This window comes from Rhinoderma darwinii, chromosome 2 (genome assembly GCF_050947455.1).
Source record: "Rhinoderma darwinii isolate aRhiDar2 chromosome 2, aRhiDar2.hap1, whole genome shotgun sequence".
Lineage (NCBI taxonomy): Eukaryota > Metazoa > Chordata > Amphibia > Anura > Rhinodermatidae > Rhinoderma > Rhinoderma darwinii.
The window spans coordinates 74,144,609-74,157,911 of record NC_134688.1 but is presented as its reverse complement, the minus strand read 5'-3'; the positions used below and the strand labels follow the sequence as shown (position 1 = coordinate 74,157,911).

The 13,303-nt window shown below is 42.5% G+C and overlaps 1 protein-coding gene across 2 annotated transcripts in view; it reads right to left on the bottom strand.

Moving 5' to 3' along the window:
- Window positions 1-7,883: 7,883 nt before the first annotated feature.
- Window positions 7,884-13,303, bottom strand: part of LOC142742222 (mitochondrial ornithine transporter 1-like) — a 46,168-nt gene continuing 40,748 nt past the window's right edge. For both annotated transcript variants that reach the window (XM_075851756.1, XM_075851755.1), the window contains one exon: window positions 7,884-8,371. In XM_075851756.1, the coding sequence (XP_075707871.1) occupies window positions 8,247-8,371 (125 nt within the window). In that variant the 3' untranslated portion in view covers window positions 7,884-8,246. The remainder of the gene's footprint in view (window positions 8,372-13,303) is intronic.

Sequence of the window (13,303 nt, the reverse complement as noted above, 5' to 3'; positions counted from 1 at the left end):
GCGCTATTGATTCCGTCGGAAAAACGGAAACCTTCCGGAATGGTGACGAACGGAAACCATTAGCAAAGTTTCCGTCACCATTGATATCAATGGTGACTGAAACGGAAACTGTGGTTCCAGTTTGACTTTCCGTTGCAGGGTTCACCCGAAGGAAACCTCAGACGGAACCCTGGAACGGAAAGCCAACGCTGATGTGAACAGGCCCTAAGGGTGTGTTCACATCGCCATCTATGTTCCGCTGAGGGGTTCCGTCAGAGGTTTCCATTGGGTTAACCCCTCAGTGGAAAAGCAAACGGAACCTCAGCTTCCGTTTTCCTCACCATTGAAAGCAATGGTGAAGGAAACCTAGCTAATGGTTTCCGTCTGTCACCGTTGTGACAGGGTTGTCGACTGCGCTATTGGTTCCGTCAAGAACAATGAAACCCTGTCACAAGCGTGACAGGCGGAAACCATTAGCTAGGTTTCCATCAATGGAGAGGGAAATGGAAGCAGAGGTTTCCGTTTGCCTTTCCGTTGAGGGGTTAACCCGATGGAAACCTCAGACGGAACCTCTCAATGGAGGGGCAACGGTGATGTGAACAGGCCCTAACACTGTACAGAAGTACTGGTAGCGCACATTTTTACACACCACTAGCACCTCTGGACCTGGCTTCCGTGGAAGGAAGATATTTAGGTAAATATTTGTGTTCATTATTTTGGGTGGTTGTGGGTGGATGGAGATACAGGACTTTGTCTCCCTACTGGAGTGTATTCCCTGCAGTACAACAAAACCTTTCAAACCAAAGAACCTGTATTGTTTTTAATGTGAGTCTCAGTCATCCTCTTGAAAATGAAAGGGGATCCTGGGTTGGAGTTTAGCTAAATATGCTCTAATGGGATCTACGACCAGTAGTCGTCTGACAACACCTTTAATCTTGTGCTGCAATCTTTCTTTAGACCATGTCTCAATCCTAAAGGGGTTATCTCACAAAGACGACCCCTGTCCATTTGCCCTATTAGAGAATATGGATATCATAGAGCCATATGAACCAGAACGAACGGCTCTTTAAGACCGGCTCCCACTCTGGTGGGCTCAAGTCGCCCATGTATTACTAATGCCTGGCCAGACAAGTCTTCCCCCGGCAATATTGCCTGCATTCTGAAAGGGGCTGTGTTTGATGTGATAAGCCCTTTAAGGCTTTTTTTTTTTAGGTAAGGCTTAATCATTGTATAATTTAATATTATCTTTCTTATACACTTTGCAGAAGATTCATCTAAACTAGTTGAAGGCAAAAGTGGAGACGGTGGCCATAGAAACCAATCCGATTCCAGCTTTCATTTCTCAGAGGTCTTTTGGAAAATGAAAGACTAGACATGATTGGTTGCTATGGGCAACTGCTTCAATTTTTACTTGCAGTACTTTCGATAAATCTCCCCCTGTGTTTCGATTCTCCATGCATGTGCAGGCATTTCAATGCCTGGAATGGTCACTGGGCACCCTTTGGGATTGATGAGCTGTTGGCACTCACCAGTCACAATTTTATGGGATTTCAGTGGATTTGCCATAAAAAGTAGTTTGTCAGAAAACCCCTTGAAGTACCTAACATAACCAAGACCAAGTAATAGTGAAACTCCACTTTTGGACAATATATGGAGCGTCCAAAAATAAGGCATTTTATAACATATATAAACAAGTATATTATTACAAAAATGCCATTTGATCTTGGTGGAATTTTGGACGTACAGTAATAACCTTTTGAGGAAACCATCAGCAATGTAATAATTACAAATTCTATTTTAGAATTATTGAATATTTTGTATACTTACTATACAACGGGTAGCTGTCTTCCCGAAGGATCTATAAAGTAAGATTGACCAAATATAAACCTACACTTTTAACATTAAAAGTAACTTTTATTTTCTTCTTTATGCCATTCTGATGTCACTCTACAATGTTTAATAATCTGGCACCACAGAGTTGCTGATACTGGATCACAAGAAAATGACTGTATTCTGGAATACAGTATGTTACCAATATTTAATTAGTCAAATAATGCGATCATAGCAAAATAAATGTACATACAGAATTTATCTTTCTGCCTTTGTTAGTGCATTTAATATTTTTTTCATGGAGTGCTTATAGTTTCTTGTGCAATTCTAGACTACTAATCCTTTATATTAATAAGGTTTTCTTCTTAAAGCTTCAAACATGTTCATCAGTTACAATCTATAAAGTAATGAATGGCCCGTCTTTACGCCTTTTTATACAATTGATTCATAAACAGTCAATGCAATAATACTGGCAGTATCAACATCCAATATAAGTGAGGTCTCTATAAATTTGGAAAGCTGTGAAGGTTGGAATATCCTATTTACATGGATGTATAATCCATATAACTAGCTAGAATATTTGTCATATTCTATTCAAAGACTAAAGACATTTTGTATATTAATAACAATACTGTTGACTATAGCACTCTTCTATGGCTGTTTCCTTCCCCAAAGTTGCAGTACTCTTCTCTACCAACATGGAGTAAGTGGCAGCACAGCCGTCTACCTGGATGACTGGAGTACAGCATGCCTCGTCTCCTTCTCCTGACATCCAGAGGAATCTTTTGCACTATGGGGGGGGGGGGGGGGGGTGGCCTTATGGGCCCCTGTGGGCCTTGTGGGTTGCTGTGCAGTTGCATGCTCTATGTTGGGGAGAAATGTGCTTCATCAGACACAGCAGGCTGCTACAGTCAAGAGCTTTAGGCTCGGATGACTTCACCGACATAAATATGGTATGAAAACAGTCAGGCTGGGTTCACACGACCTATTTTCAGGCATAAACGAGGCGTATTATGCCTCGATTTACGCCTGAAAATAGGGCTACAATACGTCGGCAAACATCTGCCCATTTATTTGAATGTGTTTGCCGACGTACTGTGCAGACGACCTGTAATTTAAGCGTCGTCGTTTGACAGCTGTCAAACGACGACGCGTAAATTGACTGCCTCGGCAAAGAAGTGCAGGACACTTCTTTGCAACGTAATTTGAGCCGTTCTTCATTGAAGTCAATGAAGAGCAGCTCAAGATTTACGAGCGTCACAGACGCCTCGCATAATGCGAGGAGCTTTTACGTCTGAAACGAGGCAGCTGTTTTCTCCTGAAAACAGTCTGTCTTTTCAGACGTAAAAGACAGTTCACGTGTGCACATACCCTTATACTACATTCAAGCACAGCACACATATAAAACAGAATGGTACATGTTACCAGTTGAAAGCCATGTAATGTTCAACTATTGGCCCTTGGACCACATCAGGCACACCAAGGTTGGAAAGCTAATATAGAAAAAATGTTTGTTAAAAATGTTTGACTTACATAGTTATAAAGGGAATGTGATTATTGACACACCAAGACTGTCAGGATTAAGCTGCTTATACATGTAAGCAGAGCATGTAAACAGGATTTGACCAAAATTACTAGTATGGTATCTCATAGATCTGTATTGGACTAATAAACATTGATACTAATTAGTCATTTAACACTTGGGATGCTGTCACTTTGCATAGTATACGCACCATTGTTAGTAATGTACTGCAATACCATGCATAATCACATGGAATGCTGTTAAGTGGCTGCTGTTACAACACATAGACTGATTCAATACTCTTAACGCCAACTAGTGGCAGAAATAATGTTTTCCGTTATTTAAGTTTTGCTATGCAAAATACGAAAAAGGCACTGTTCAAACTGGTGTCATAACTTCCGTTTTTAGTCATGAGTCATGACTGATATGATTAATCCCTACAAATCCTATAAATTAAATAGGGTCTGTTAGTTTTCCATTTATTGTTTTGTTTTTAATTTATTGTTTACTTTTACTGGATAGAATAGTGCAGCAAACAATGCTATTCTGCCAATCGGGGAATGCAAAATTGTGACGGAACAGAACCTAAATATTAGTGTGCATGTAGCCTTACATATTGTCCTGTTTTCCCTAATTAGCAATATTTTTGCCTGAAAGCCATATTTACGCTTCAATACTTAGCACGATATTTCAGGATCCTCTTGATGAATTACTGGAGAACATTGCTACTCTTGTTCACACGCTAAACAAAAAACGGCTGTAAAATACGGAGCTCTTTTCAAGGGAAAACAGCCTCTGATTTTCAGCCATTTTTTATGAATCAAGCGTTTTTTGCGGCCGTTTTTGAAGCTGTTTTTCTATTAAGAAAATGAAAAATGGCTCCAAAAACGGCTGAAGAAGTGATATGCACTTCTTTTTTACAGGGCGTTTTTTTACGCGCCGTTTTTAAAAATGGCCACGTAAAAATTTCCCCGTGGGAACGGAACGCCGTTTTTACGATTGAAATCAATGGGCAGATGTTTGGAGTTGTTCAGCCCCTGTATTTTCAGCCGGAACTACTGTCCCGTACTGAAAACATGATTACAGTACGGGACAGTTGTCCTGCAGCGAGGCAGGGACTCCTAGCATCGTACATAAGTATGATGCTAGGAGCCCGGCTCCCTGCACTGTGTTCGGTCCGGGACTTGCGGCCGAAATACGTCCGTCAATTACGGACGCAATGACCGCGTGTGAGTCCAGCCTTAATGTAAGATACTTTTCTTCAGTATCCAACTGCATATATTATACAGTCCGTAATGGTTTTGTAATGTTACTTGATGAAAATATTCAACTTTATTTTCTCAAGGATTCTATTATATTAATACTGCTTTATATACTCCTATCTGGCCTTTTAGTTTCAGTTCCGTTGAGTTATTGCGCCTCTGTATACATGTTTATATATCAGCTGATGTCATTCAAATGTGAGGAGGAGGCTGGGGGACAGGTTATTTTATGCTGTTTGCTCTATTAACCCTACGGACCTGAACGACTAATATGCTGCACCATAACTAAGGCAGCATATTATACTGACAGGTCAGCTTTAAGTCCTGCAAGGACTTCTTCTACATTCTCTTCCCTCAGTTACTGATAATTCTGCCTTCAGATTCAGACCCCATGCACACGACTGTAAAATCGCCCGTAATTATGGACCGTAATTACTGGCCCATTCGTTTCTATGTCCGACGGAAACCTTCCCATATATTTACGGGAAGGTGTCCATGCTGTAGAAACTTTCAGAAAAAAATAGGACATGTCCTATTTTTTTATTTTACGGACCCATACTTTATAATGGGAGCACAGCCCGTAAATACAGCCGGATGTCCACTGCCGGCCTCAGGCCCCATGCACACGACTGTATTTTCATCTATCTGTAAATACTGTCCGTAAATACGGATCCGTAGTCATCCACATTTCATCCGTATATACGGATGGGTGTACGTAAATACAGTCCGTATTACATTCGTATTTCATCCTTATATACGGATCCGTAAAAAAAAAAAAGGGAGGCTGCAAATGATCTCACCAACATGTTGCATAGCAACGTTTCCATAAATACGGACGGTTTACGGATGCACATCGTATTTACGGAAGCGCCCATAGGCTTCTATGGGAGAGTCCGTGATGTAATTACGGACAAGAATAGGACAGGTTCTATCATTTTTTAAGCATGAACACCCATCAGTAAAAATACTGAAAGGTGTCTGTGGCCAATAGAAATGAATGGGTCTGTAATTACGGATGAAATATACGGTCATGTGCATGGGGCCTAAGACCTGAATAATCTGAGACAGACGGGTTGCTAGGGATGGGGTGAAAAGACTATGGTTGTTGGGCAGTGTATCCCTAGCAACCAGACTGTCAGACATTCCTCAGCTATTTGGACTGGCACTGTGTAGCAGCAGAAAATAGGAAAAGCAGCATTCACACCATGACATCCCCCATTTCAAGCTGCATTAATAATCCGATGTTTTTTTTAAATACATTTAGATGGATTTCTGTAACATTGGATTTTCCTTTCCAATAAACTATGTACATTTTTGGATATAAATGTTGGACCTGAATATTTTTCATTTTCACATTGGCGAGCAGGTCTACATGGACAACAATGGAAAAAAAACAACTGTTTCGTGCAGCCTAGTGGGAGATCATTACTACTGCTAAGTAGAGCATTTCCACCCAGAACATATTTGTAGATAGATGCAATCAGAATGACCCTACATGTCTTTTTTTTTTATGGTTCCACAATTAGGAATAGTCAATTTTGTGTCTCCCTTCTGAACCATGTTCTCGCTCGCAATGATGTGCGGGGAAAGGTGGTGAGAAGCTTTACGATTGCATCAGAGCATAAAGTATGAAGGTCTCATGAGTGAAGACAATGTCTGAAATCCTACAGTGGCTTCGTTGTGTATGATATAGTATCAATATCTCATATTATTATGTCAGGTCACACATTTTTATCCTCATTTTGGCTTGTTGTGACCTTGCTGCTTTGATTTGCTTTGCATTTGGTCTACTGAGGTTCTTTCCCTATCATGTTTTAAAGTACAAATCTGATCTTTCTTGGGCAATCCCTCTGGTATTATGATGGCCAGATGAGAAGTCCTGAGACCTTTATGTAGCTTACAAGTTTTTTGAGAACCTTCATAGGTTTTTTTATATGACATCCTAAATAAACCCACATGTTTATAAAAGTCATGCTACCATTCCGTTACATTCTTCTTCTGAAATCATGGTATACCAATGGTGGATCATTTTTGGAAGTGGGCATAATAAGGGTATGTTCACACGGCCTATTTACGGACGTAATTCGGGCGTTTTTGCCCCGAATTACGTCCGAAAATAGCGCCTCAATAGCACTGACAAACATCTGCCCATTGAAAGCAATGGGCAGACGTTTGTCTGTTCACACGAGGCGTAATTTACGCGCCGCTGTCAAATGACGGCGCGTAAATAGACGCCCGCGTCAAAGAAGTGACCTGTCACTTCTTTGGGCGTTATTGGAGCTATTATTCATTGACTCCAATGAATAGCAGCGCCAATTACGTCCGTACTGGACGCGGCGTTCAAGCGCCTGCACATGCCGTTACGGCTGAAATTACGGGGATGTTTTCAGGCTGAAACATCCCCGTAATTTCAGCCGTTACGGACGCCCTCGTGTGAACATACCCTAAGGGCATGACCACACATGGCGGAATTCCTCCGCAACTGTCCGCATCCATGCCGCACAGAATCTGCGTTGCAGATTCTGCTGCGGATCTGCACAAAATGTGCAGTACATTGATGCGGACTAGCTGCTGCGGACTGCGGGAAAAGTGCTTCCCTTCTCCCTATCAGTGCAGGATAGAGAGAAGGGACAGCACTTTCCCTAGTGAAAGTAAACGACTTTCATACTTACCGGCCGTTGTCTTGGTGACGCGTCCCTCTTTCGGCATCCAGCCCGACCTCCCTGGATGACGCGCCAGTCCATGTGACCGCTGCAGCCTGTGCTTGGCCTGTGATTGGCTGCAGCCGTCACTTACACTGAATCGTCATCCTGGGAGGCCGGACTGGAGACAGACCCAGGGAGTTCTCGGTAAGTATGAACTTATATATTTTTTTACAGATACATGTATATTGAGATCGGTAGTCACTGTCCCGGGTGCAGAAACAGTTACTGCCGATCGCTTAACTCTTTCAGCACCCTGGACAGTGACTATTTACTGACGTCTCCTAGCAACGCTCCCGTCATTACGGGAGCCCCATTGACTTCCTCAGTCTGGCTGTAGACCTAGAAATACATAGGTCCAGCCAGAATGAAGAAATGTCAAGTTAAAAAAGCAAGACGCATCCGCAGCACACATGACATGTGCATGACAGCTGCGGACTTCATTGCGGAACTTTGAATCTCCATTGAAGTCAATGGAGAAATTCCGCCATGAGTCCGCCACTGCTCCGCAACAGACAGAGCATGCTGCGGACACCAAATTCCGCTCCGCAGCCTATGCTCCGCAGCGGAATTGTACGCATCGTGTAAACGAACACTGCTAAATTAAAGTGAAAGTCAATGGAGAAACGGCTCCGCTGCGGATTAACGCTGCGGAGTGTCCGCAGCGGAATTTAAGTGAAATTCCGCCATGTGTGAACCCGCCCTAACAGGTATGCTACCACGTGGGGTCCCATTATATAATTTAGCTTCATGTGTCAATGTCATAGCATACCTATATGTCCTGCTTAACCATAAACAGTATATTGTATGCTAAATAAGTACTCAATGGGTATTGTGTACCAGTTGTCATGTGTCACATGAGTGACATGATCAGTAAAATGTTCATTGTGCGCATAATTGTCACTTAGCCCTGAGATGATGAGTAGTCCTGCAGACAAGGTGAACTGAAGGTCAACATGAGTCAACCTGCTGCATCATTAGCTTCCTGCTATACTCATAGGCGAGGAACAAAGCTCCATTGGCTGGGAATGCACGAATCATTGTAGGCTTAAGCCCCGAATACAACGCCAATATCCCTGCAAGAAAAGAAAAAAATATTTATATAATTGCATATGTATAAACACCTCAGGGTCTTCACAAATCTGAGACGCAAAGATCTGATGAACAAATTAATGCAGATTTTGAAGACTTTTTTGGAGACTCGCTTGAAAAAGACGCCTCCGCCTCCCATTGAAATCAATGGGAGGCATTTTCAGGCCATTTTTGACGAGTTTTGTGGCGCGGTTTCCGCGTCCAAAAACTCGTCAAAAAACTCTGTGTGAACCCAGCCTTAGGGTATGTTCACACGCGTAACAAAAAACGTCTGAAAATATGGAGCTGATTTCAGAGAAAGCAGCCTCTGATTTTCAGGGTATGTTCACACGATGAGAGGCATTTACGTGTGAAAAGACAGACTGTTAACAGCTGCCTCGCTTCACACGTAAATGCTCCTCCTCGCATTTTGCGAGCCGTCTGAGACGCTCGTAAATCTTGAGCTGTGCTTCATTGAGTTCAATGAAGAACAGCTCAAATTACGTCCAAAGAAGTGTCCTGCACTTCTTTGCCGAGGCAGTCCATTTACGCGTCGTCGTTTGACAGCTGTCAAACGACGACGTGTAAATGACAGGTCGTCTGCACAGTACGTCGGCAAACACATTCTAATGAATGGGCAGATGTTTGCCGACGTATTGTAGCCCTATTTTCAGGCGTAAAACGAGGCATAATACGCCTCGTTTACGCCTGAAAATAGGTCGTGTGAACTCAGCCTAAGGCGTTTTTGAAGCTGAAAATGAAATTTGGAGCTTCTTTTGAGGCTTCTTTTCAGGTGGTTTTTGAGGCGTTTTTTGGGGCATTTTTCAGTGCTCAACGGAAAATCAGCTCCAAAAAATGCCTCAAGAAGTGACATGCTACTTCTTATTACGGAGCATCTTTTTACGCTCCGTTTTTTTAAACAGAGGCGTAAAAAGACGCCCCGTATGAACTAAATGCTGTTTTTCCCATTGATTTCAATGGGCAGATGTTTGTAGGCGTTCAGCTTCCGTATTTTCAGGCGTTTTTCGAGGCGTAAACGCCCCAAAATACGCCTGAAAACACTGCGAATGAACATACCCCGAGGCTATGTTCCCACTGAGTTTTTTGCAGGCGGAATTTCTGCCTCTTCTTACACGCCGATTTTCGCTGCGTTTTTCACCCGCGGCCGTTGAGCGCCACGGGCATAAAACGCAGCGAAATACACTTTCTCTCCCTCCCATTGATGCCAATTGGAGGTCAGAGGCGGTTTTACTGCTCGCGGGAGAAAACCGCCCCCGCCTCCCATTGAAATCAATGGCAGGCATTTCAGGGCCGTTTTTGACGAGTTTTGCGGTGCGGTTTCCACGTCAAAAAACTCGTCAAAAAACTGCGTGAACATAGTAGAAATTCCATTTATTTTGCAACATTTCAATTATTAGGGTATGTTCACACGCACTATTTACGGACGTAAATCAGGCGTTTTACGCCTGGAATTACGGCTGATAATACTGCTTGAAAGCGTCGGCAAACATCTGCCCATTCATTTGAATGGGTTTTACGATGTACTGTGCAGACGGTCATTTTTTTTACGCACCGCTGTCAAAAGACGGCGCGTAAAAAAGATGCCCGCGTCAAAGAAGTGCCTGTCACTTCTTGGGACGTAATTGGAGCCGTTTTCCATTGACTCCATAGGAAAACAGCTCCAATTAAGTCCGTAATGGACGCTGCGAAAAACGCCTGCACATGCCATTACGTCTGAAAGTCAGGAGCTGTTTTCGCCTGAAAACAGCTCCGTAATTTCAGCCGTAACGGACGTGCATGTGTGAACATACCCTTATGCAGTATACAAGGTGAATTCTGTTCTGACGTTAAAATGAAGCCAAAATAATGCATTTTTAAATGTGCCCCCTTGTGTGTAAGATAAAAAGATGAGTTCATAATGGGTCGATATCCCAGAGGCAGTTATTTAACCCCTCTGAAACAAAGCCAACTTTAGGTTTTTTTCATTGTCGCATTCCAAGAGCCATCATTTTTTTTTTTCTGTCGACATAGCCTGTATAAGGGGTTGTTTTTTGTGGGATGAGTTCTACTTTTTAATGACACCATTTAATGTACCATATGACGTACCGCAACTCTGAAAAAAACAACTTTGGCGGAATGGAAAAAAAACAGCAATTCCTCCATGGTTTTTTGGGTTTCGTATTTGCAGCGTTTACTACGCGGTACAGACGGCATGTTCACTTTATTCTGCATGTCAATACGATTACGGCAATACCAAATTTATCTAGTTTTTTTTATGATGTTCTACTTTTACAAAGAAAAACAATTTGTAAAAATAATTTGTTTTGCATCGGAGCGGTGTAAGGGCTTGTGTTTTTGCTTGGGGGCTGTAGTTCTTTTTGGGGTACATACAACTTTTTAATCACTTTTTATTCCATTTTTTTGGGGGAAGCGAGGTGACCAAAAAACAGCAATGCCTGATTCAGTCCATGGGAAACTCGGTGTTTTGCGATCGAAAGGGGGAGGTACCGTACCTTTGATCGCAGATCATGGCGATCAATGGGTTAAGCGGTCTACATCAATCCCAGCTGTACTCAGGAGGCTTATCTAAGAACAGGAGCTGTTATTAACATTTCCTGCTTAGAAATTGAACGGTCAAGAAGGGGTTTATATTTTGAACTAAATTCGCTGGGCAATGGTTAGCAGAGGGGTGAGGCAGAGGTGAAACGAGGGGAGAGGTGGATTAATCAGGCAGCTGAGTTGAGGGTGGATTGGAGTGTAATAATGTTTTCAGTACGGGACAGTTGTCCTGCAGCGAGGCAGGGACTTCTAGCATCGTACATAAGTATGATGCTAGGAGCCCGGCTCCTTGCACTGTGTTCGGTCCGGGACTTGCGGCCGAAATACGTCCGTCAATTACGGACGTAATTAGTGAGTGTGCACATACCCTTAGATGGGAGGCCACAGAGAAGGAGGTTACAGTAGTCTACGTGGGAAATGATGAGGGCATGTACAAACATTTTCTAAAAACGCACTTGGAATGATAGGTACACTTTAAAATGGAGAATTACAATCTACATTAGGTCTAGCCTGTTGTCAAGTCATATATAGTAATATATGCCCTACATCTCTGGCAAGACAACTGGGTTGATGTAACCACGTTCTTCTACGCCCTTTTTTTGATGCCAGCACAGTGATTGCTAAAGTCAAGAACATGTTTTAATGCAACTATTCATTTAAATTACATACAGTTTAATATGCCTTGTGTAACAAATATGTAATTGTGGGTTAATTATCAATCATTTTGGCTGGACACTGATATCATTAATCATTCAATTGTATAAACTCAAGATTTATTAATAATATTTAAGGGGGTTGTCTAGTTTAGAAAACCTATTTTCATATATCCTGTTAGGGAATTCTAGGTTAACAGAGGGGGAAGGTCTTCTGTTCAGGATCTCCATCTCTTGGTCACAGTGTAGAGCAGTTACAAAGAGCGTCTCTCGCTTTGGAGGGTTTGTCTTGTATTATAGAGCCAGCCCATTGATTTGAATGGGCACTGTACAATGCTTCATTTCCCCTGTGGTGGCGCTGTATAAAAATAGAACACTTACTGTCAGGTTTCCCCACAGATTACAGCTGATCGCTGGGGGTCCAAGCAAGCGGACACTTTGTGATCAGCTTATTGTCAAGAGACCCTTCTAATAAGTAGGGATTGTCCAAAGCGGAGAACCCCTTTAAATCCAAAATATTTCTAAAATGTCTCTCTTATTAGTATTGTATGGTTAAATATAAGATTCTCAATACATTCCCTCTGACAAGCAACATTTAAAAAAACACAAAAAAAAAAAACATCAGAGGTCTAAAACTGGTTCTGATTCTTACTGAAAATGTAGCACAAGTGATTTAGCATTGTAACACAAGTTCTTGGTATTGGTTTTGTCCTTGCTTGCACGATTATTATTATTTCCTTACACCTTGAGAATTGTTACCTTGGATGAATGACATATGGAAAAGTTAAAGTTCAAAATATAAGGTGAACAGCGCCATCTAGAGCCCAGAAGAACCAGTCAGCCTGATCATGCTGTTTTAACCCTGTGCAGTAAAAGGGTATGTGCACACGCACTAATTACGTCAGTAATGGACGGACGTATTTCGGCCGCAAGTCCCGGACCGAACTCAGTGCAGGGAGCCGGGCTCCTAGCATCATACTTATGTACGATGCTAGGAGTCCCTGCCTCTCCGTGGAACTACTGTCCCGTACTGAAAACATGATTACAGTACGGGACAGTTGTCCTGCAGCGAGGCAGGGACTCCTAGCGTCGTACATAGCTATGATGCTAGGAGCCCGGCTCCCTGCAGTGGGTTCGGTCCGGGACTTGCGGCCGAAATACGTCCGTCAATTACGGACGTAATTAGTGTGTGTGCACATACCCTAACAGGTGCCTAATCCTATTTTGTTTTATTTTACAATGCCCAGCTCAGCATGACTTACAGGTCTCTATGTATTTGTGTATAGAGAGAGACCTGTCAATGAAGCTGTTACGACAGGATGATTTTGCTGACAGGTTATAGACTTTGCATCCTTTATTTTCATTATTGAATTGTATATAATATGTGCTAAAAAAACATTTTGTATTTGTTTATAATTAAAATTTTTGCTCCATTTGACTTCAGCAGCTTGTATGTATTCCAATACATTGCTAGCTGTGCTGGATGCTTTGGTAGTCAATTCTGTCAGACAAGCTCACTGTCGGCTCATCTCCATCCCCTCTCTCTCCTCTCCTGAACACACCATTAGACCGGATTCACACGAGCGTGTGCGTTTTGCGCGCGCAAAAATCCACAAAAGGTCCGTGTGTTTTCGCGCAGCCGGCATCATTATGACACTCTGTTTTTCTGTTTCCATTCATAGCTTTGACTACTGTAGCGCGCACCACGCGCGGCACACGGAAGTG